Source organism: Hypomesus nipponensis, chromosome 12, assembly GCF_054491055.1.
Source record: "Hypomesus nipponensis isolate SF chromosome 12, ASM5449105v1, whole genome shotgun sequence".
Taxonomy (NCBI): domain Eukaryota; kingdom Metazoa; phylum Chordata; class Actinopteri; order Osmeriformes; family Osmeridae; genus Hypomesus; species Hypomesus nipponensis.
Window position 1 is genome coordinate 9,030,027 of NC_140372.1, and position 25,023 is coordinate 9,055,049.

A 25,023-nucleotide genomic window follows, 5' to 3' on the forward strand; every position below is an offset into this window, starting at 1 on the left:
TCAACATATATGCATGGAAAGGGGTGTGGTCCATACAATGTAGTGCACATCTCAATCAAGACCTAGTTTGCGAGTTAAGAGAGTTGGCAAACCATTTGGAACTTTTTGGCTTAAGCAGAGAGGACTGGCGGGGACATCCTCCCTTCTCAAATGCTGGCAGGAGTGGCCAGGGGACCTCACCAGATGGCACTGCCCATATGCAGCCAGTGGACCCTATGGCCAGGTAGACTAATGAATACGTTTGGGAATTTATTTAACTATTTGGCATCAAATCCATCAATGGGCCTAAGGCCTATTTATCTCCCAATACTGCCCTGGAAGGGAAAGTTGGCTAAAAAAACTTCTTCACTTTATTTTTCTGTGTTAGAACTCCATCTAACTGAAAATGTCACCAGATTTCACATGTGGAAGGCTGCTCCTGCAATACAAGACAGTGATGGAGAATAAAGAAGACAGATGGAGGGATTTCATATCCCAATGGGCCGAACTTAACCTCCTTACAACTTTGGCATAACAGGGTTTGGACACATTCAAGGATTTATTGCAAGCTCATTCAGATTATAGTATACCAGACAGAATGTGCCCAGAACCTTCCAACATAGCAGTACATCTGCCCTATATGTGGCTCTTATTACAACCCCATTATATGTTTCATTATATGAATATATATGCATTTATAGCAACAGGGAAATTGCAACTAGGATTCTACTTTTTCATCAATGCTATGCCAAACTACAGAAGGACTCCTTTGGGGATTTTGAATAGAAGTGCCAACCAAGTCAACTATGGACGGTGATGGTGATGACTTACATGTTACTTTTGAAAACATATCCCCAACTATTCTGATCCCAGCTAAAAGACAACATTTGCAATGACTTCACGATAGGAAAAAACACGAATCTTCCCGTTTACTCTTTGATTTAGCAATGTAATTCCCTCATCTCTGTTTCATTAAGAATCTTAAAAGAGCTCAGTTGTTTTACAAAACAATCAAACTCTCATTATCCGTTCTGTAATTACTGCCATCTCTCAACTTGAATTGGAATGCCTCATTGCAGACAGGAACTAGCTCAAATGTATTATGCCTAGACAGACAATGGGTATTCTTGTTCTTTTCTGTCACTTTTTTTTACTTTTTTTTTGTACTTTGTTTTCTCGGTGTTCTAATGCAAACTTGCCTTAAAGCCACGTCTGGAAGAAAGATAATCCACTTAATTGGAAAGCTTGTTCGTTTAGAAGAATAATTTCTCCATTAACATCTGACAGGGCTTTCAACCTCTCCCGGCACTACAGCAACACATATCTTGCATTAGAAATGTTGTGCATTTTTACCACAGTAACAATGGAAAAAGTAGAAACATTATTTTTTTAAATGGCTCTGCAAAAACAACAAAAGATATGTGCAAGTCTCCACTTCTGAATTGCCAGCAATTTTATGTCATTTGAGTTGAGTGAATTGTTGACATTCACCTTGCCCGGCCAATATTAATATGAGTAACTGAGGAGGTATATGATGTCTTGCAGGAGGTGATTGACAGGCTAAGACCTCTATCAGAAGGCCATCTGTCAAAAGTCAGCCTCCCGTTGGCACCTGTGTCCTACCCCTGGCAACACAATGATTTACACTGACAAACCGACAGGCAGGATTTGTCATGTCATGACAGTTGTTTAAATGATATATGGTTTTACTGTGGCAAAGCAAGCAGAGACCCAAACGTACCTGTTTCGAAATGATGTACATGAAATAGTTGTGTGGTATTAGATGTTTTATTCTTCAAAATTTCAAAATAATCAAACACATTTCATGAAAGATAATTATTTGCATGAATCACCAGTTCTGTATTATTTGTCTTAAAAGACTTACAGTAAATGTCTCAAAAATAAAGTCAAATACATTTAAATAAAATTAAGAGGCATTGACTTTAAAGGCTCACACATTTTGAAACTTTATATAACCATAACTTATTCTGCCTTCACCAATCACAGACACAGTAGGCCTATATACAGACATTTGCTTATAATGTGTTCACAAAAGAATTCTCAGCACAGATGTCCTCATCTGGAACATCTGTGCTGTGTTACAGAGATTATGTACACCCATGTGTTCATCATTTTGTGTGTGGTGTTATCGCCCTCCCAATGAAAATAAACAATTACCCAGCCCCCCACCCTTGACCCCCATCACCTCCTGAAATGGAGGATGATATTCCCCCCAAAAAGAAAAAAGAAAATCCACTGCGTTTATTATTTATATTCAATTTCTCAGTGTTGCAAAATAGAGCTAGAAATGTTTTGAGCTGTTTTCTGTCTAGTATTGAATAAACCCACATGTCAGACCCTTATGTTGTAATCGCAAAGTGATGATTACAACAGTTTTGGGAACACTGTGAACTCTGGAGTAGAGTTGGGACCGTCTGACTGATTGCTTGTGTTAAATGGGCTTTGTCTTGCCATCTTTTTTCTCCACGTTCAACACATTGAGCTGGCCCGCACGAGCAAGTCTGCAAGACTGCAGTCAGCGATTTGAGCTAATTACAGTGTGACGCCTCAATCATGCTTCATGTTCTTGCTCTCAAAGATAATGATCTCAAACGATTGGACGCATCTGTGCAACAAAGGAAATGGACAAAACAACTGATATGAGATTGTCTTTTTAAGACGTACAAGGTATTTCTCATGCCTCACCTCACTTTGAATAGAATACATTTGAGCCGGTGCCAGAACATTTCCCATGAATTTCCCCCAAGGAAGTTCACCCTGCATCCTCTGCATATACATACATTTCTATCTCTGATTAGCTTGATTCTAATGGGATTCTGTGCAGCAGTGTCTCAACATCTGTGGTGAAGCTTATCAGAATAGTTAGGCCTTTAACCAATAGTTCTAAAACTTTCAAGTTCATGTTAACTTATTGGTTTACAGTACTGTCTTTTGGAGGGGGCTCCCACACAACTTGGCAGAGCTTTTTCAATTATTCCATTTGCTTGAAAAGGTACACCTGGGTGACCTGTGTTCACTCAATGTCTTGTCCACCCTCTTCCCCTGCCACTGTACAACATGTGGTGTGTGAATGACAATTGCCGTGAACAGAGACACATGATGAAGATTAGCAGCTACTCGGTAGGACCCTCTCCACACCCTGTGTGTCTGAGCTGAGGTGGATTACATTTCGCACCCCAGCTGACCACACAGCATTAGTCCGCATCTCCCAACTGACTTTCCATCAACCGCCAACAGTTTGTTTGCAAGACTGTGGGGAAGTGATTGCAGACATTGATCCAAGCCACGTTTTTTTTTTTTCTAGTTTGGTTTTCACATGTCAATCATGTTCAGGATATTTGCGGTTATCATAATGAATGATGGTGTGTGGCCTAGATGTTTAGTTCTCGAATTAGAATTGATTTAGAATTGATCTCAAATTGTACTAGTTGGGTTTGGTGGTCAAACAGACAATGGAAAGGCTGCTGGTTGTGATTTTCTTACCATGTATCATTGTGCTCTAAAACCTACATGTCCCAAACTTGACTCTGCTACTTCAGTATGCTTGGATTGTTTGTTGACTGGGGAATGTTTTTTTTCCATGACTGTTTGGAAGGAAGTCCAACTAAGAAGTATTCATATTAACTGGAGATTAGAAATAGACCACAGCCACCTCACATGACTCGCATGGCAGCTGATGCCAAGAAATCCAGGGCTTATTTGTTGACTGTGGTAATGTACAGTTGATTTGTGTGTTGAGTCTTGACATTAATTTGTTCTCACACTGGTCATTCTGAACTTCAGACAACAAAATTGGCCTCCTGGGGATTAGCTTTGTGTATTAAGGGTTATAAATGGTTGTTTATGTAGCTCAGCTACATAACAGGCACCACAGTCTGATACATGCCATTAATCTCTTTTCATATGGCACTTTCACAATCTACTTGTGAGGAAGGGGGGGCTACAAATAACTCAAATTTGTAGCACAATCTAAATGATACGTAACTTGACAACGTGTTTCAGTATCTGCATGTACAGTGCTTGTGTTTTCTTAAGTGCTTTGGACCCAGTTTCATGCAGTAAAAGACTATGCCTTTGAGGCTTACGTGTTTGAGATGTTTTATGTTACCGGGTGTTTAATGGGGTGAGGTTTTCCAAAAGCAATTTCACATTCTCTCAACAACAAATCATCACTTATTGTGAGCTCATAATGCTTGTTTGTCTGAGTTTTGGGTTCATTTATATCCATGACTGGCATATCGCCTATACCTTGGGTAATTTGGCGTCACAATGTGCCACTTTTGCCAATTCTGTGCCCCTGGAAAATAAGCCTGATAGCTTTGCAGACAGGATATTTCATCATGGCAGATGGAAAGATATGCAATTACAGTGTGTGAGAGGGGCAGTGCAGCTCCTGAACCTCACCTAGCCTCATCTCATCTTACTTTCACATCGCATTTTGTAGAAGTCTTATTTGGATGAATCTCTCAAAATATTTAGCACTTTGGTAGCTTTTTGTAGTATTTCCAGATAACATTTCAGATGACTCATAAGTACTTCTGCTTTCAGTCTTTTCCATAAGGATACATCTAGGTACTGTCTGTTTAACTGTTGTGGCATGTGGCAGACACATGTGGGCCTCCCCATCAGTTCTATTGTGTCCCTTTTTGATAAAGTCTGTTCTGGGAATTCAAAATCACAGAGGGTTTCGATCAAACGCTCCTTCAGCCTTTTGATAGCTCGTCTCCTGCACTGTGGCGCGGTGGTAAAGCTCCACTGGCGATGCGTTTAAAAAGGCAACATCCCTGACTCTCCCCCCTCCCCTGTTGTGTGTCCCTCAGGTGAACACCTGCGAGTGTGTCCCCAGGAGTACACCTGCTGCACATCTGAGATGGAGGACAAACTCGGCCAGCAGAGCAAGCTGGAGTTTGAGAACTTAGTGGAGGAGACAAGCCACACACTGAGGACGACCTTCGTCTCAAGACATAAAAAATTTGACGGTAAGCCATCTGTTGAAATGATGGTCCTTTCCCACCTCTCAGACTGATTTTAGCTATGATTCACAATTGGGATTTTGATTTAAAAGAATGACAATGGATGAAAGTCTCTCTGATATTTACAATTCATCAAAGCATGTCAGCAAAGTGCATCGTGCTTCAATTGACCTCCTAAACTTCGTAAACAATTTCAAGACATTTACTATAACGGCTAAACATCTTTCCTTGGCCATAAATAGACGTACAAGTGATGGACAAATGATGGGTATGGGCAAGTGATTGTATTCAAGTGATTGAAGAGCAGAACATAGTGAGACATCATCTCATTAAATAGCTTTTCAAGTCAATGGCAGGCAGCTCTTTATTCTGACTGGCTAGCTACCAGCTGACTACCATGATCTAATGGCTGTTTTGGGGCAGTGGTGCATTGTAAAGAGAGGTTGCACTAATGGAAAAGTTGGACCATTAATACAGAACAGGAGACATTAATAAATCAGGATGTGGGGGGAAATGTAATTACAGCTTTTTTGTTATGACGACAATGTGGGGATCGCTCTGGTTTTCCTCTGTAGTTAACATAAGGGAGCTCCATTTTTGACGCAATAAAGAATCAATAACAGACCCAGTCCAGCAATAATTATCTCCCACTTTGAAATTGATGGTTTGTTATGCTTTGTCTGGCTTCCTGTGTAGCCCCCTGAGGTGCAATATTGGCTGGAAGAGAGCGTGATTGGTTAAGAGTCTGGAGATGATTTTGCATTTTTTAATTATTTATATTTTATTTTGACTGTTAAGTCTTCGTCTGTCTTATTTCTTGGGAAGTTTAACACATATATTTTTAATTTGAGGTGTTAAATGTTTGCAGTACAGCATTCTGCAAGTGGATGGTCAATAGCTCCGAACAGTATTAGTTTAACTGATTTTAAGTCAGCCATGTAACTTTAGAGTTAAGATGTAGAAGCCCTTATCTCTCACTGCAGGTGAGTGTCTCGGGGAAACAAGCAAGAAAACATTATTTATCCCTCTGATAGGTTCTACATCTCACGGGATTTACAAACATGCTCTCCTAGTTCTTCTTCTCAAGAAAGTACATATTGATCTTGAGATCCCTCAGCTGTCTCCATAGCAGTTCTGGCTTGGCTTTCACTGGGCTTTTTGTCATCTTTTTCCCTCAAGTTGGTCAGACACAGACAAGGCCTCATGGACTGCAGGGTATTTCTCTGTCCTCGTCATATCTCTTAGCAGCCAGGTGCTTGCCCATTCTGTCCTACTCACTTCAATCTTCCATGGCCGCCTACTGTGCCAGGCCATTCAACATCCCATTCCTTCTTCTCTCCTGGCGTCAAGCTCTTCCCACCTCTTGGGGTTTGAATCCATCCCTCATCAATTTTACATGTCCTCATTTCTGTCCCCAGTTATTTATAGGGCCCTATTTAGAAATCCTTAACTCCTACTTTTGATTACCGACCGTCCACTTCCCTGAGGCCTGTGGGTTTTGATGCATTATTGAGTAATCCTCAGTGCTATGCTGTAAGTATGTGTTGCATGTCAGGATTACGGCAAATAGTTTTATTTTTTTCTTCCGTGGCCTCATCATGTAGCTCAAGTATTTTTTTCCCCCATCTCATCTCAGTATATTTTCATATTCCCATAGCGACAGTCTTGGTCGTGTTCCAGTCCATTGGATGTTCTGTACTGTAAAGAGATTCTCAGGCCAACCACAGCTTTGGGGTGCAGCCTATTCAGCAGGACTTTGGTTTGACGTGGACAGGATCCCTTAGGATTGGCCTGGCTCTTTGAGAGCATTAGTATTCTGTAGTATTCAGTTGAAGTTCATCAGGTCCTCTAACCTGACCTGAGCTAAGTACTGCCGATTAGACTCATGTTTACAGATTTTCCATGTGGGAAAGGAGAAGGTTGCATCATCACCGTGGCAGGTCAAAATTGACTACATCAGCTGATGACATCAGCTTGAAAGTGCATCTGAGTGTTTTTTTTCTGGATGCAAGCCAGTTAAAAATCCACTTCTCCATCTGGGAGTACTTACACTACAGCTTATGAAAAGCTCATTTTGTATTTGCTAAAGCCTTTTGGTGTTGCCTGATTTTTTTGATTCAAAGATATTTTTTCTTCCACTGAACATTCACATAAACAATGTTGTTATTTGATGCTTTGATAAATATGATGCTTATTTTCCATGCCACTCTTACTATAAGCATTGATATGTTCAGCAGATGTTCAATGATTTATTGATATAATATACATAGGTATATATAAAGTATTCAAAAAAGTAGTCAAAGGTTTTGCCGAAGCTTCGTCATGGAAAAGCAAAGTCACTGTGTAAACAAGGAATTGGATCTGTGTACAAAAGAGCATGGGAATAATGGAAGTATGAATGTGGCGTCCAGAGACTTGTTAGGGTCTGTTTAGGTTTGACACTGGGCTTCCTTTTACACCCATGTGACCAGATTAGAAGTTGTGGTTGGCTGGTTAATGTCTGGATTGAGCAGCAGGCCTGCTTGCCTAAACTCTTGGATCCCTCTTGTCCAGCAGTGCCAAGGGGCCCCTCCACAACCTCCTCTCTGCTCTCAAGTCTCTGGCATTCGAGACAGCAGCTCTGGGGTCCATGTAACTGGGACGTGAAGCCCTGACCCACCTCAAGTGCAGTCCCACCTCTCATCAAACATTCCCCTACTTACAAACATTTAATGAATTACTCAAATCGTTTCTGTATCATTCCTCTTGTCTCCTACCGTTTGAGACGGGCTTACCCAGAATTATGATAAAAGGGTTTATACTGTCGTAACAAACAAACCTACAGGAGTCTGGGAGGAGAGAACTCCTAGGGTCAAGTTGGGCGTAGTCATCCTTATATCCGTGTGGTGTGCAACTGCTAAGCTGTTAGCTCTCACTACAATGATGTGCCTGAGTACAAGAGGAAGAAAACGGAGCTCCAATGATTGAGTAACTCTTGTCGCAGTTCATGCCATGGTCACCTAAAGGGTACAATTGATCAAAGGTTTGACCATGCTATTCTCTTTCTCAGTCTATTTCTCTGTCTTTCAACTCTCACAATTACACACATGCAGAAATAGGGTCATTGCAGCCTTCAGTGGACCTTTATGAGGTTGGAAGAATCCAAGAACGTACGAATAAAAATTCCACACACATATCTAAATTAATCTTTGTGGTCAGAAGAAACTCTGCCGTATGTTGGTATTTTATCAAAGGAAATGTTTCCAACGCATAACTAGACTGATTTCCACACATATATCCCAAACTCAGTCTTTTCACATTAGTTATTCATGATGCCATCCATTGAAGGAGCTAACAAGTTGAATTTAGACAGGAGAAGAAGGAAAAAAACATGCCCACAATTCACTGCTGACTTCAAATGATAACATCAAAACGGCATCTCAAAGGTCCTCATTAAACTTGCCCCACTTCCCCACTGGAGTTATGAACTGGAATTACTATCACAGATTTTGTCAGAACAAGCATTTTAACACTTTTAGAAAATAAGAAATTTGCTAAATGAAACGCCACTCAAATAGAGTAGCAATTATTGCTAATTGGTGGTGGATCACTGGTCCTTATTAAAACCATGAAAAAGATTTATATGACAGTAATCAAATTAGAAAACAATAGCTGATTGAATACATTATGTTGTTTATGGCTGCATTGGTATTCAGTGAAGTTAGATTGAGGACACAAAAGAAAACCAATAACATCAAATAAAAACACTATTAAATTGTTTAATAGTATGTTTAAATATACAATATTATTATTAGCCATTGAGTTGTTTCTTATCTGTTTCACAACACAGAATATTCATCAATAGAATAACAGAGTATGTTGTCTCCTTGACGTAGTTGAAACCCCCAATGGCAGAGGCACGTCCAGTATCAATGAAACTTAAACCATTGACGCATGCTGTTCCTGAAAGCATGCATTAATAAATAAGCATTGTTTTGATGTTTTCACGTCAGCCTAACTGTATATCAGCAGGACTAGTGTGATTCTCTGTGGACAGAGAGGGAATGGGGTTTGTCGAGAAGCACTTTAGCTCATGGTTGGAAGCAGCCTCCATCATGTGGGGCAGGCTGCCTCTCTCTGTCAGTTCATCCATCGTGATGGATGGTTCTGAGAGGCTGTGTGGCCCGGACTCTGTTAGGTTCTCTGGGCCTCACGAAGACTGTGAAATCGGCATCTCCACAGACCACAATTGGAAAAAAGAGCTTCTAAAATCTGATTCCCTTCTCTTTTCATTTATTTATTTAATCTCTTTTTTGAGGTGGGTGCAAGATATTCTGGAATATCTACAGCGGTGTAATTCACTTTGCGAGGATCCCAGCTTGAGGATATTGAGTTTGCCCAGTTCGCAGCTGAGATCTCACTCTCACTTGACACGGATGAGATATGAGCTCTCCGCAAAGACACCTATTTTCTTTTCTCATAGACAGACTGTGGCTACCCTTCTAATCCATTGAAGCTTTTTATTTCCATATTACATTCATTATTTGTCCTTTTGGAAATGAATGACTGAGCTGGGAAAATCTTGTGATTTCATTGCTTCTCTATCTCTCCCTGTGATCATATGTCTCCCCATTAAAAATTGGTTTGGTTTTCGAGGAGAGACAATGATTAAGGGTCATCTGAACTCCACAATCGTGTTTGGCCAAAAGGATGTTGCAAAGTTGTATTGCATGGCAGTTGAAAAAGTGTCCAAATGTTTTGATTGAATTGTTGTTTTATGGTGAAGGAGAAGACTTTAACGGCACCTGAGCTGAGACTGAATAAATACCATAGGCTCCATCACATGGCTTCCCTATCAGGGTTTTTTAAGGCTCTCATGAAAGCGATCCAGCCAGCTGATGTATGGCCAGACTATAATTACATTTTGCATGGATCTTTTTTGCTGTTTGCTTCACAAAATGGTGCATTAAAATATGATATTTGGAAACTAGATGCTATTGAGATACATTAGAAAGACCCAAAGGAAACATTCCATTGATATTTGAAATGTTGCCCCCCAGATAATAAGAAGGCCTGTCCAATGAAAGCGATCGCTGGGGATAGCTGTGGAAGCCAAACTACACTGGAACCTCTCTTTTCTCCCAAGGCAAGGTCTTGGGATTGTGTTGTGCATTTCTCCGAGGCACTGTAGTGCAGATCATGTTTCTAATTGAAATCATCTCTGTCAACACTATCTAAAGCCTTCACATTATTATGCAGTATATTATTCTCATTATGTATTTAACTTCAAAGTAAAATAGTTGATAATACAGCAGACTGCAATATGTTCCATGTTTTGTTGAGGTTGTGTAGTTTACCTAACCTGGGTGTTATAGCCTCAGTATCCATTTAAGAAGACGTCATAATCCACTTCTGGCTCTAGGGTTCAGAGACGAAGACTTAGACATCTTTGCAAAGGAAATATTTAGAGTACAATACTGAGGGTCAGTTCATGGTCAAACGTGGCCCAGAGAAAAAGCTTTGAAAACATATACAGTGTATGCTGCACTGTGGAGTAAATTACATTATTGTATCAACAATATTCCATTAAACTGGGGCAATTTCACATTCCAGATGAAGTAGTTCCCTTTATAATTCAATTCAGTCTATTCAAAACAATGGGAAATAGAGAGAGTACGGGCTTGTGTGGTCCAGGCTTGCCTTTTGACTGGATAGCTTTCGTTAAAAGGACCTTAACGTTTGCATAGTTTAAATAGCATTTATTATTCACTATGTCTCGTTTGTTTTATGATTTAAAAAAATATAATTGCTGATTTTCCTTTTCACAACAGATCTGAAACGTAACTATTGCAGGCTTAGTAGTCACAGGTCAGTGCCCTGATCTTGTCTGGCAATTCTATAGATGTGAAATTAGTGCCCTATGAACTTCGATGCTGGGTTGCAGCAGAACCATCCAGCTGTTTAGTAAGCGGAGGTATGCAGTCAACATGACCCCTGTGCCCCCCCATCATGTGAGAGGGCTGAGGTTCACGGTCTGTCTGCTGGGAACCTGAACCTCCTCACTCAGGCCCAGGAAAAGCTCTGCTTGATGGATCGGTCTGACAAACCTCTGCATGGAAGCCTTCCTGGAGAGCCCTGCGAGGCCCTCCAGCAGCCAGGTTGAGACAAAGCTGCTTAGCCTGTGACACGGGGCCACAGGGATGTAATTCTGTGTGCAGCCAATTTGCGCCTTGCTAAAGGAGGAGACACTGGTTATGGGAAGAAATCGCTTTGATTTTTGTAACCCCCGCTAATTGCATTCCCCTATGTCTGTATGCAGTGAGCCGCATGGCAGATCTCACAAGATACAATAGGTAGAACTGTCTCCTACAAAGGGAAGCATATACCAGACATAATGAAGTGAAACACCCTTAGAAGAATTGCTACTCTGCCTTGTGACTGTGTGAGTACTCTACTGTATCTGATCAAGTCTTTAGGACCGTTAGTTTGTTGGCTATTTTACATTTGAGGCACAATTACAGTTATATGAATAATGAGTTCATTAGTATATAAACCAACTGAACCAACAAAATGCCCTTTATTATGCATTATGCTGATTTTTTCCTCATTAAAAAGTCAGAACATTGAGCGATATCGAAAATGTTGAATTCAAGCAGTTAATAAGCCATGTTGTCTTTTACAGATGTAGATCATGTACTTGATTTTCCTCCCAGCACTGCCTGCATGCATCCACGGGGTGAATAGTGTCCTGTTCACTTTGTCTAAATCAATAGGAAAGGATTGAAACATGTTCCAGCTAATTGAGCCATAGGTCTGTAAAACAATGCTATCATCTGCAGTTGAGGTAAAAACTGTGACAGGAGCCAGGGAGGACATGGGAGAGAGAGACAAAAGAACTTCACTGTTTTATGGGTAGAGATATGTCAAAACTCTATGCTGGCCTGAGAGCTCTCATCTGAGGTGCAATTGTCAGTATATATTCCAGGCAGAATTACAGGCCTAGGTCTCCATTTAAAATATGTCAATCATCTTCACTGAGACCTGAGAACTGAGGCATCTCTGTAATGGACACCTTCAACTCATAGAGGCGTCATTAAGATCCAAAGCATGTATGAAGACGACTAACATGACATCCTTAAATTAAGTCTGTTAATCTGAAGTTTTGCCGAATATTGGCTCAATCCCTCTCCTACCCCATGGCATTTGCTCTAGTTAGACGCATGTCCCCATGTTATTACTGGGTGTCAATTGAATATAATTTGTACAGAAAGTTAAGCATTAAGTGGAGCCCTATTACTGTGGACCTCAGGGACATGCATACGAACACTTTTTCATAGTCAATTTACAATCAATTTAATTAGCTTCTAATTAGCCTTGATTCTTGGTGCATTTAGTCGAATATACTATCAGGATTGTAAAAGAATCATTGAGGATATGGGTAGGGTATTAGCAAGCAAGGTCATTTGATGGTATATTATTGTATATCAGTTTTTCAGCAGGTGTGCCACTCTACTGCAACACCCCCACAACCGCCTCCATGCTTCACAGGTAGTGTAACTAAAGTTGACACTTTAATATGAGACATACAAGGCTCTGCATGGATCTCTGGCTGCATTCACCCTAAGAAGCGGGATTGTTTGCATTATTGGCCTTGGCAACACAATTATAGTTTCTCAAGCTGACACGGGGGATTTGTTGAGCGGCAACAATCCAATGAAAGTATGAGAAGAGGCGTTATAGGAGTGGCCCACAGTGCCCGCATGATGAGATTTCATCTTAGCTGTGTCAACCACCCAAAATGTTTGCATCTGAAGCAGTGCAATGGGCCAATTAATTGGACAATACTGGGAACTTACCAGTGTTAATTGTGACAGCCAGGTGCTCATATCGTAAAGAAAACGTACTATGTAATGTCTCAGTATAACAGCCTATGCATATGTTTTCATGTTGACTGGTGCAGTACTTTATAATTGTGTTCTTTTTGAGGAGTAACAGTCAGACATTGTCTTCCCAAATTCATCTTAAAATGGTCTCTTAATTGAGTCGCATACCCAATGGCCCTGTCTCTTTGTGACAGCTTGGTGTCAGCTACAGGATGTTTAGGCTGTGACAGCTAGCTGTCCACCATGCTGCACTGCCACACTCGTGAGTACAACACTCTAGCCAGCTGTCACAGAGGTCAGACACGTCTGCGCATCATGTCTTGGGTGTGTCTGTCACCCTCCCTCAGGAAGCTCATCCCTGGGTTTCCATCCAGCCCGCATGCACACGCGCATGCCCGCACACACGCACCTACACACGCATACACACGCCTCTACAGGACTGCTGCCAGACACAAACTGTACATCAAAGTCTAGACTGTCTAGCTGTTAACGCCACTCTGTATACGATCAGGCCTTTGGAGCTCACCCACTCAGCCTGTCATCCTCTTCCTCCGTCTGGACCATGCCGTAGAGAGTCCTCTGTCGGCACAAATCTAGGATCAGCTGACAGGCTCCTGTGTTCTAATCTTGACCAACGGTGCGAAGGGGTGGGGGGGTAATAAACCTGATTGAATGCCGTCGTGTTTATGGGAAATTCCACTGTACAGCCAACGATGCTGTGGTTCAACTGTGACTGCTTCCATGAAGTGAAGTGCAAGGCACCTTAGCATTATTAACGCAGCGGCAGAAGAAAAAAAGGACAGAGGGTGTGGAGAAATGTGTGAGACAGAATGAGGGGAAGAGTGGAGAAAATGTAATCTGGGGTAAAAAATAAAACCCACCAAAGGTTAAACAGGCCACAGAAATGCCATCAAAATGCCATTTAAACAAGACTTGGCCTTTTGGGCCCTTTCATCACATCAGCCTCGGTCTATGAAAACACAGTCGCCATGTCTGGGATGTGTGTCACAGTGCATCTGAGAAAGACTCAAAGGTCGGCAGAGGGCTCTTTGATGTGAATCCTGTGTTTGATAATCACTGGTAATCCTGTGTTCTTTGGTGTAGATTTGATGCTGTGCTGTGTTGATCAATAACACATGAGTACCCTTAGTCATTTAGCGTTGCATTTGAAACCTCAATAATCAAATACCACACATACGACACACAAATCGCAACCCTCTAATGGAATTGTATTTCTTGTACTGAAAGTACTGTGGCATGAGATGTTGAGTGACATTGGCTACCTGCCGGATTCCCTACCACTCTTTATGTTGTAACATATTTCTGGGATGGACACAGGAGGCTTAAGCAAAGCTGTTTTTTCTGTCCTGCTGTGACTGTTAACCCTGTTTGCACCATGGTGTGGAAATCACAATTAGTCATCAAGCCGCTTGGACGGATGACAGCGTATTTGTTATGCAGATCCTTCAATTGAGTTGTCAGAGTAATTTCAAGCCCAGGCATATATGGCATGGCCGACCAACACACCCATACACAACATTTGTATGCTACATGAATGAGATGCTGATTGTGTGCATTCATGTAGTACAGAGGATGTTATGCCGGTGGCAGTGTCCTTGACTTTTTTTTTTTGCTCGGCTTAAGAGAAGTGTCAATTCTTTTCTTCATTGTCCCTAAAGATTTCCCCATGGTGGTAAAATGGGCACTTTGTGGGATGAATATTTTCAAAAGATTTAGATTTTTGTCCCCTAACTTGTTCTGAAGGGCAAACATTCAAAGAGATGGGGACAATGTAACAATTTACCTTTACACTCGCATTTGGCTGAATTGTAACTGCAAACAGTTGTAACCAGACCAAGACATCAGAGGATGATGAAAGGATGATGCTTTTCTAATGACCCTGTGACAGTATTTGTTGCATGCACCTGTAATGTTCTCATCGATGTGTGAACATTAGCTACCTCAGAGCACCCTAGGTGACTCCACGTCCAGCCTACACACATTAACCTGAAAAATGAGGGAGGATAAAAAGGATGACAATTCCTCCTTCCATTTACTCACCCCACGGCCGGCCCAGAATGCAACAGTGCACACCGGTAATTAACTTCCTCAAGGTCAATTATTTTCAAGCTTAAAAAGTAATGAGGAAAAACTCCCTGAGGATAGAAGATAGACTAGAGTAAGGCAATGTTGTAGGAAAATAGTTTTAAATAAAGAGAAATTACCTCATATGACAATACCTAGGATTGTATGTATGTCTTTGCTGCCCAAGCTACCTTAGCTTTCATGTACAACAGCATCCTTCTCTGTATACTATATAGACAAAGGAGCTGCCAGAGTGATACAAGTCCATGAAACATAAAGCCCACTCACCTTGCTCATCTTTTACAGTAGATAAAGATAAGGAGCCTTTTTGTTCGATAGTCTTATGTTACCAGTGTAAGAACTTATTGATTTCTATTGCATTCCTAGAAATACACACTGAGTCATGATCAATTAACCTGATGTCTGAGTATTGATCTAAGAACTCTGCCTGAACAGTGGATAGTTTTAATGCTGTTTCCCACTGCCACCCCACCACCAGGGCCACCATTCTCTGGTGTACAATGGTGTGGGCCTACAAGGCTACATACCACAACATGAGATAGAGGACTGTTGGTTTCATTCTTCCGTTTTGCCCCTGAGCAATGCACTTTATCCCTTGTGTCTCCTGAATGAGAATCTCCCAATGTAAAACGAGGACTCCTGATGTGTTGTGTACCACCTTTAAGCACGTCAGGGGTCAGAGCTGCTGTTCACAGTCTGCTGACTGGCCCTGGACGCCTCCCTCCTCTCTCAGCATCTCCATGACAACAGGTCACCTTCTGATGAAGAGGCCTGTGATTGACAGGTCGTATTTGGCTGCAGTCGGACAGTTTCACACAGAGGAATTTAGGGATGTAGCAGCCAGTGATGCAGTGTGCCAGACTCCCAGACTCTCAATCCTGCTGCACTGATAAGACCTCTCTGGCAGACGGCCTGAGGTAGACATGCGGGCAAGGCAAGCAGGCAGGCTTTTATGGACTGGCTATCTTCCTACTCCTCCTCCAGCCAGTCCACTCCAGCCTGGTACCATCAGGGAGAGACTGGCAGACAAGACTACTCAGTAGATCAGATTATCAGCACATTTAGTTCTGGTATCGCTGGACTTGGGAGATTTGGTTACATGTGTGGGCTTCATGTGCAGAAGTGAAATTATTGTTGGAACCTAGAGATCTGCCGCCATGTTAACGAGACTCGTTACACATCATTCCCTCATACCTCTATGCCTTAAATGCTCCACCCGTTTGAGGGACTTTTGGGAGTTTAGGGACTACAGTAAATAAGAACAGCATGTATTCAGCACACTCACAACATTTAATACACCCACTATGTTCTCATTGAATGGAACGATCAGAACCCCCTGTGAGAGATTACGGTGTGTTTATCTGCAGGCTCCCTGAGTTTGCAGGAGTTGTTTCTCCCAATCAAGCCGAGCGTCCACAGAGAGGCGGGGGGTGCGTGATGACAAAGAGGGGCCTGGTGCTAATTAAAACTAAGGAGAGGCAGCAGATGGCCCCTCCACAGCTGGAAACATCAGCAGGCTCCCAGAGAAGAGCTAGGGACTGCTGAACCCCCCCGCACCACAGGGACACACACCTGTCCCTCTCACTTTGTGCTGCTGGGTGGATGTGCGTGCACTCGCGCACACACCATTTGCATCTTTCAGACCTATTTTCCAAGTCGTCTTCAGCTGACGAGAAAAGACAGAGATACATGTTTCATCCGTTCAATCATTTAAAGATTTTGTTTATATTCAACTGGAAATTCCTTAGTCTTTTCATGTGCTCGTAACACATCTTCCATGTACAGTAAAATGGAACGTATTACGGACCTACAAACAATATTATCACTAAATAATTCACGCTCCCTGTCTGAGGCTGGATCTTCTGAATCAACCACATGAGAGTTTCTAGACCAATGTGGCCAATGCAAATTTAATCCATCATGTTCATTAATAATTGTTATGTTGTATAATTGATGTGATAGAATGTGGTTTTGATTGAGAAACACAGGAGACCCCTCATAGACGCAGAGATAGTCACTGCAGCTACTGTATGGATTTGCAGTATCTGTGTTTCTGAGAATCTTATTTAGCAGAGTTATTTTTTTTTAGGAACTATTGCATTGATGTATTCCCTCAACAGCATGCTATAAGAACAAACAGTGGCAACTAACATGTCTGTGTTCATTTATTACTGGAACGTTGCTTCTTAATGGGTTGTTTCTTTGCACTGCACCGTGGGTATTGTGGTTTCCAAAGGATATAAATTCCTGTAAAGTCATAAGGTTTTAATGATAGCCGTACCTCAACGCAGCCCTGACAGCGTCCTGTTTCTATATCCTTTAACTCGAGGAGTGAATCTTCTTTTATAGTGGCTGTGCCATAGATTCAGTCATTTTTATTACAACTTTTTTTTAAAAGAATTAATAGATAATTCTATTCTTTTTCTGGCATGTGAATGTATAGGTCTTTTTCAAATGTACTTAGCTGTGTCCCAAATGCTACTCTGTGCTTGGTTCACACCTCTGAAATCCTCATTTCCAGACTTACCAATGTCATCTCATCTGTGACATGGGTTGACATGTTAAAAATGGACTGTTCCTACCAAATGACTTGGCTGACTTTTACCTCATTTACAGTACTTCCATGCAGTATTCTACTGCATATATACTATACTTTAGCCAAATCTCATGCACCACATGAATAGACATCCCACTTATATTTTCTTTTGAGCCAGATGTTCAGTCTGGCCACCACCAAGCTTTTGTAATGACGAGTGCTGAATTACAAACTTTTTTGTAGGTGTTCTGGGCTGCTGGCTCCAGGCAGCTATGTATAAAAACCCATTATCCAGCACAAATATTTGACCGCTCTGCCACAATCTGATAGCATCAAGTACACCCAAAGTTATCCGGCTAAGCACAGCTAGCAGGCTGGCTTTTGATTCAGCCTGTCAGCCCTTTGCATAAAATTCCTCTGCTCAACCTTTCCCCCACTATTCCACCAGAGATTTACTGTCAGAAAACAATTGTTCCTTGTAAAAGCCAGAGGCCGGTGCACCTTTAATTTTAAAGATGTTTTAAAGAAGCTGACAAGATGTGATGGATGGGCTGTGGTAAACGTGTTGGCCTGTTACACTTTATATTCCAACAGAGAGCTTCTAATTAGGGGAACCCTGTATTGATGCCGTCAGCTGATAGACACCTACATTAGCATATATTTGGAATTTCTTTTCTCCATCTGTAGGCATTATACACTATTCTACCTTATCCCCTCTTTACAGATGAAAGAGAGATTTCACTGAATGTCATCAGCTAAAGTAGCAGTGTCATCCTTAAAGAAGACTGACCTGTGGATCAAGGCTACTGAAGATGATTCAGAACCTTTGATTTTGTTACATGGACAGTAGTGGTGTGGGCAGGGTCTTGGGGTGTTCTGTGTTACCCCATTCCAAAAGAGCAGTCTGTTTAGCATCCATGTGAATGGCCTTTGCTTGAATTATGCACTGTGAGAATTGTTCCTGTAGTGTTGGAAAATGAAATGAAAATTAATATCATTAAACACATTATTTGTGAGTCATTTTTAACATTCAGAAAATCCCTACCATTTCCTGAAGTGAAATCTATGGATAATATTTATTAATGTCACCTCTTCAAAAGTCCTCCAACTTTACAAAAAGAGCAAGGACAGGTGCTCAGTCCTCACCCTTAGAATATAGTTTGTTCCTGAATTCTACCATCGGTTGGTTCCAGAATCCCAGCTGCTGTGAGATTGTGTGGTGAGTCAAGGCAAGATGAGCTCCAATGCTAGACTGGCCTCTTGAGAGCAGAGAATGAATTAAAACTTAGCCGGTGGGTTCACCGCTGTTCACTAGAGCCTTACACAAAGTCAAACACAAGTTCATGGTCATTTGAGTGCAATTTTGTCCCCCCTACTTGCTGTGAACACTGAGGTGGGCAACCTTGCCGCAACATTTTCTGACCCTCTCAACCCACTGTGGGAGCCACAGAGAGGACGTTTCAGCCAAGGTCAAGTCCATTTGAATCGAAGTCATTTGAAAAATCCCATCGTTCAATATTTTTGCGGTATAGGCATCCAATTCCAAATCCAATACTTTGAAAAACGATGTTGTTGTTACTGTATGATGCCACCTGTGCCACTATGTGGTTCTGAGACCAATCTTAGACCATGGTTAAAAGTATTAAAACTAATCACAGTTGTTGACCTGTGGCAGTAAGAATATTTGTTCAGGATGCTAGTATCATATCATTCACTGTTTGTCTCAAAATAGAATGCAAGCAATTTAGCATTAATGGATTGTGTGCTTTCTTTGATTGCAACTAGATTAGGGATATAGCGGAGCATCCCTCCAGAGAGAAAAATAGAGGGAGTGAAGTGTCTCCAAGGACTGCTCATCTACTCCAGCTAACTTAACAAGGTGGCATACAAAACTAGAAAACAAAATCTGCATAATTGGCAGGATACACCCACATACTGCGTCCATCTTTTTTTCAGGTTCTGAATCTGTGGCAAAACAAGAACAAAACAAAGGTTTCAGTCACTGTCAACTAGCTGAATGTTAGGGAGTGTGGTCTAATGAGGTTGAAACTATTGAAGGCACACAGTCATTAAATGTAGGTACTAGAAGTTTGACTGCATGGTGGAACCACATTCCATGAGAATGCTCACAGTATAATTTGCAGTACAAAGTAAATTAATATTCAACAATGAACAATTAGTTACATAATTTTTACCCAATTACTCTTACAATTTTAACAGTGATGTCAGGCAGTGTTTAGGAAGCAAGCTAATTATTTTGCAGCAGGGCAGAGGTAAACGTGACTATATGAATCACAATATACAAACCTATTAGGAGAACATACCTGACTACCGATTGAGTTTACAGTGATTGAAGTTGACCATGTCCTGGCCTGGGTTCACAGTGGTATGGACTTTGCTGACATTATAATCCTTCTCAATCCCCACTGAGCAATGCTAAACGACTAGCTCACATATCAAATGTCACTTAAATTCAATTAGCGCAATGTTGCTCATCCGTTGCCCTCTAAATACAGCCAGTGACTGTCACTACAGGATTTTGTCACCACTGATGACAACACAAGCTGTTCCCTCTCGTCTCTAGATCTCTCGCTTGGCAAGCGTCAATGTGTCAGCTAGCGACAACATGCCCGGGCGATAGGGCAGGCTTTCATGTGTGACATCAGATATCTTATTAGATCCTGGTATGGATGGACTCTATTTTGAAAGTGGAGGAAATTGTACACTTGGTTAGGTTTACATGCTGAGCGGACGGATAGAATAAAGTTGAGAGCAATTTTTCTCCAATGTGGGGAAAAGTAAATTGCGGGGTCAGGGAAGTAACTGCCCCTATGTTTCCTGGATACCTTTGAACACAGGGCATATTGTGCCTTCTGGCACCCTTGGTATTTTTGTATTTTCCTACAACCTATTTAGACCACTTCTATGTTAAAAACTGTACTTGTGTTCCTACCAACAATTGAGTCCCACAAGCCAATTGCAGGTCAAACCTTAGTCATAACCCCCTACTCCCTGGTCACCAAGGTCTGTTAGACCTCTAATGGAACTTAGATCCCAATTATCCACATTTGAAACTGTAGGAGTTTGAATGAATATGGGCCTATGAAAAATGAACCACCTTCAGTGTTTGCTTGCCAAGCAGTTTAATGAAGTGAAATAAATATGTGAACTCATTCCTTTTCCATGGGTAATGTGTCATTTTCAGAGCAGCAGGGAGGTCACCTTTAATATTCATATTAATTATTTAGTCTAATTAGACTGGATAGAGCAGGGAATAATTCCATCCTACACTATTAGGCCAAATTGATTATTCACCGTCAGACTAGCTTCAGTAGAGCACAAATGAGATGGGGGAATGTCCATTCAAAGAAGGAAGGGCAATGTGTGTCATTACTGAATCATAATATTCTGTAATATAGTGTGAAATAATGCATGAATGAGATACTACTGAAAGGGAATGATATGCTTTGTCTGTGAAGGTAAGACGAACATCCAGTTTGATTTTCACCTCCAGGTGCCATGTAGCCTCCAGCTCTACAGCCTCTTTACCTGCTCAGTCTTCTACTTGAATTATTCCTGGTGTCGTGTTCACATGTAATGGTAGACAGGGAATGGTGTAACTGTGTATGGGTACACTTTAGAGTACTTACACACACAGGCAGTATGTGCAAGTTCTCTACTGGTATTATGTGCATTTATCCCATCTGGCAGATACATATTTAGGTATAGGGAAAACAGTAGCATACTGAATTGAGAGAAAATAATAATAAAAAATAACATAGGAATAATGTTTTATCAACCTATTGTAGAGAATGAGAGACAGAGAGCTAGAGAGGGTAATGGTTGTTATTAAATTATTGTAGCACATTCTGAGTGACACATCTGTGGTAAACATCCCATACATTTATTTGATGATAAGAGTGCAATTAAGTCAACATTTTCGCCTCCATTTGTAAGATAACGGATCTTAAAACTGTTTAATTTTTTCAATTACTCTGAAATGCATTGTTTCATATTTTATTTGGTGGCAGTTCCTGTGTTGCACATAAGAGATAACAGCATAAAGACAGACTATTTCCCAATATTGTAGAGCCATCCCTAACTGTACAATGCAAATAAAAGCTGCTTTTGACTCTGTCTTCCTCTCTCTCTCCCTCTGAGTAAGATGGGTAGAATTTTTGAATTCTGCTCTAAAGCACAGGCAAGGTTTATCTCTCAGTGTGATGGCTGAGATTCACACTCATTTAAATTCAAGCTTTGCAGAGCTAAATATTTCTATATTCATATCAGTTATTTTATTCAGTAGGGAATTTTCCTTTAGGAATAACCCTAAAGACAAGATGGAGAGGGGAAGTGCAGATAGTATTATTCATTTGGTGTGAACTCCATGATAAACAAAACTGTTTTGTACTTATCTTGCCACATTCACCCCTTTAGCAGGCAGAAATGTCAAGCTGATCAAAAGTTGTATTTAGGTCAACAGTGGACAAAAAAAAAAGATGAATCCAGTATTAATAACCTGCAGTTAGTCTACTGAAAAGGCATGATACCCAAAAGAAGCAATTACAAATTGTAAGATACAGTATACTACCCTATCTGTTGATTACATTCCCAAGACATAAAGCACCCCTTCAATACTAGCTGTAGGCTCATACTCACATGCTGTCAGTGCACCGGGAAACACAGAGGCATTGAAATGAGAATTACACTCTGACACACAGTATGTCATAACCACTCTTGAAATCCTGCACCATGATTTCTTACAAGAAGTATTATTTTGAAACAGACCCAATATGTGAGTCTAGTCTCTTGAACAGCAGCAAATTGACAGAGTTGATCAATAGTACTAAAAAATTCATACTTACAAGAAAAGCGAGGGGTCACTGTTTAAAGTGGCAGAAATACGTCAACGCTGCTGCATGGAACAGGGTTGTAATCCTAGATCTGCAGACGCTGGATCGGAGCTTCTGTTCTACCTGCTTCAGTGCTTCATAAATGGCAGTTGGCCAAGTGCAGTCAATCATTAGAACAAGAGGGACGTTTTTGATGGCTGAATCGATAACCACAGTCCAGCGGTTTATGAGCGGTCCTGTCCTTCAGCCACCACATCGCCGTGACCTCCACTGGCGTCTTCTGGCCCATGAGCATAATATCAACATGGAGCCATTAGAAGGAGGGCAGAACCAGAGAAAGACCCAGGTATTGCAATATCAGGTATTGCAATATCATGTTTTCAGGTGGATCAAGTTAAGATGTTATTGTTTTCTATGTGAACCCTTCAACTGTGTATCGATTATCAGTCAGGTCGTAGGTTTACATTGGTCTTCAACAATAACAAGTAGGCTAATGACAGTTGATTAGTAAATCAATTTATTTAATACCTTGTTACCTGTAATGGGTTAATGTCATAAAAACAGCATTGTTATATAGGACTATAATCTATTCTCATGGAATAGCTATTTTAGTGTATGAGACGATAATACATTTCAACACAAGGAATAATCACAAGGAAACAACTAGACCCACAGCAGTTCATGATTAATGCTGTGATTTCTCTAGCATCACACTATACCCCAGTGGTAGCTACGGATGTTTCTGGACATGAATAGACTGATTATGGTATGTTATGCTGGTAGCTTTTGGAGAGAGGCCCGATATGATTACATGTGACACGTAGGTAATGGCCTCTCAAATTATTTCCACAGACTCAATTAGCCTATGCAGGGCTCAATTAATTATGTCTAGTGAGGACGTTCACCCCTGTCTACATCTCTAAGCACCCCTCCATCACTGCTATTTTTAGTAGTTAAATATATTTTATTGGGTGATATGCTGTATATTTGTCTTCTTTGGGTGGATTTACTTTACTTCTTTCATGACTCAGAGAAAAAAAGTCCATTATCCACTCCATTGCTCTGGATAATGTAGATGATTCCTTTCATGGGAATCCTGGTAATGGACTTCCATGCATCATCTCAAGGATCACCTCAGGCCAAAGTTCTGGCCCTCCTTATTCAAACCTGCTATGGATTTTAAAATGCTATAATTCGTTTTACCCTCTGTAAAGGGAGGATCAGTCAAAGAAACCCCATGAACACATCTGGTTTATTAAATCAGTTGCAGAAAATGCTGCTAAATGACTGTAAACATTCTTTATACTATGCATTCACAATTCTGACATCTATCAAATTAATGACTGATTCAGTTTTGTGATTTGAAAGTGATATCCTTCTATCATAAGAATCAATCTTCACTGCTCCATTCAAGCCCCCCAGAGCTGCTAAAATGATTGTGCTGGAGACGGGACTTTTGCCCTTGACTCATAACTATAGACAAATGACCCGGTTTGGTTTGAAAGGAAAAGCCCTGCAGGCTCTCCTTACTTAAACACATAGAGGTGTAATCACAGGAGGCTGTGCAGCAGAGAAACTAGACTGAGTGACTGGAGACTGGGTCAGTCCTGTAGAAAGAAACCAGGTGATGTAGCTGTTAGAGACGTGGTCCAGTTAAAGAGGAGAGCAGGGCCAGAGCCAGTAGTCCTGGAGAGTGAGAGAAGGGAGGGGGCTGATATACATCTCCCTGCTCTGGTCTCAGTGCACCGGGCTGCTAATGAGCACTTACCAAGTGTTTGAACTTCAATACGACCCCTCTGATTTGACTTGGATAAGCAGCATCAATGCTGGGCTGCATTAAAATGATAGCAGCGAGCAGAGATGTAATTAGTGTAAATGGACAGTGGACTCTGGGCTGTAGTGTCAGGTTCACCCTGGAAGAGGTCTGGAAAGAACATGCCCTAGCTGTTTGCTAAGATTGGACACAGTCTGAAAATTCACTTTGTTTTCTCTTAGACAAAGAGCTCCCACTCTGAGAAAATCGATGCCATCTGAAAGATGTTGTGGCACATTGCATCTCTTTCCATACAGTACATGTTTTGCAGCTGTAAGAGGTCAAACTGACTGAAGGAGTTAGGGTCAACCAATTACAGGATAAGCAATGCTGTGTTTGGTTCCATCCTTCATCCCCTTCCGTGCTACTCTGTTGTCTGTCAGAACTCATGCACCTCAAGATAAACAATACATTAAACATAATACATCCTGAACACCTCTATTTGTGTATCTCTCATACAACAAGAGCATTCTTACCCATATGGAAACACTTTGTTCTTTAAAATAATGTATATTTAAAGGTGTTCATGAAAGTATCCTTAAATATAATAAAGCATACACCACATATAATAATAAAATGATCAACTTTGATTCCTATAATATAAATGACACCACCAAATGCTACTGTACCATCACGCAGGGCTGACTTCTAGATACAGTGTGAATTCTCCTCACATTCACTGTAAGAGGCATGGGAAGTAACAGCTTCTCTCTGTGTAGTGAGACAAGAGCAGAGCTATAGGGGGCTGTGCAACAACACCCAGAAATAACCATCCTCCTTGTAAATGTAATTACTAGTGACTTTTATGATTAGCAACATACTATATGTCCCTTGTGCACTACAGCTTCACTGGATCTACAAATCAATCCTTATTTGTGCG

The 25,023-nt window shown here is 41.1% G+C and overlaps 1 protein-coding gene and 1 long non-coding RNA gene across 2 annotated transcripts in view; one reads left to right on the forward strand and one right to left on the reverse strand.

Annotated features, from left to right (window-relative positions):
• LOC146260961 (glypican-6-like) overlaps positions 1-25,023 on the forward strand; it is a 74,037-nt gene that overhangs the window by 11,350 nt on the left and 37,664 nt on the right. The window contains exon 2 of the mRNA XM_084668146.1: positions 4,821-4,979. Coding sequence (XP_084524272.1) covers positions 4,821-4,979 — 159 coding nt within the window. The remainder of the gene's footprint in view (positions 1-4,820; positions 4,980-25,023) is intronic.
• LOC146260962 (uncharacterized) lies at positions 17,101-18,962 on the reverse strand. The gene is made up of 3 exons (XR_014724768.1): positions 18,624-18,962; positions 18,268-18,438; positions 17,101-17,188 (listed from the first exon to the last, which is right to left on the reverse strand). It is a non-coding gene; the product is annotated as an uncharacterized LOC146260962 (long non-coding RNA).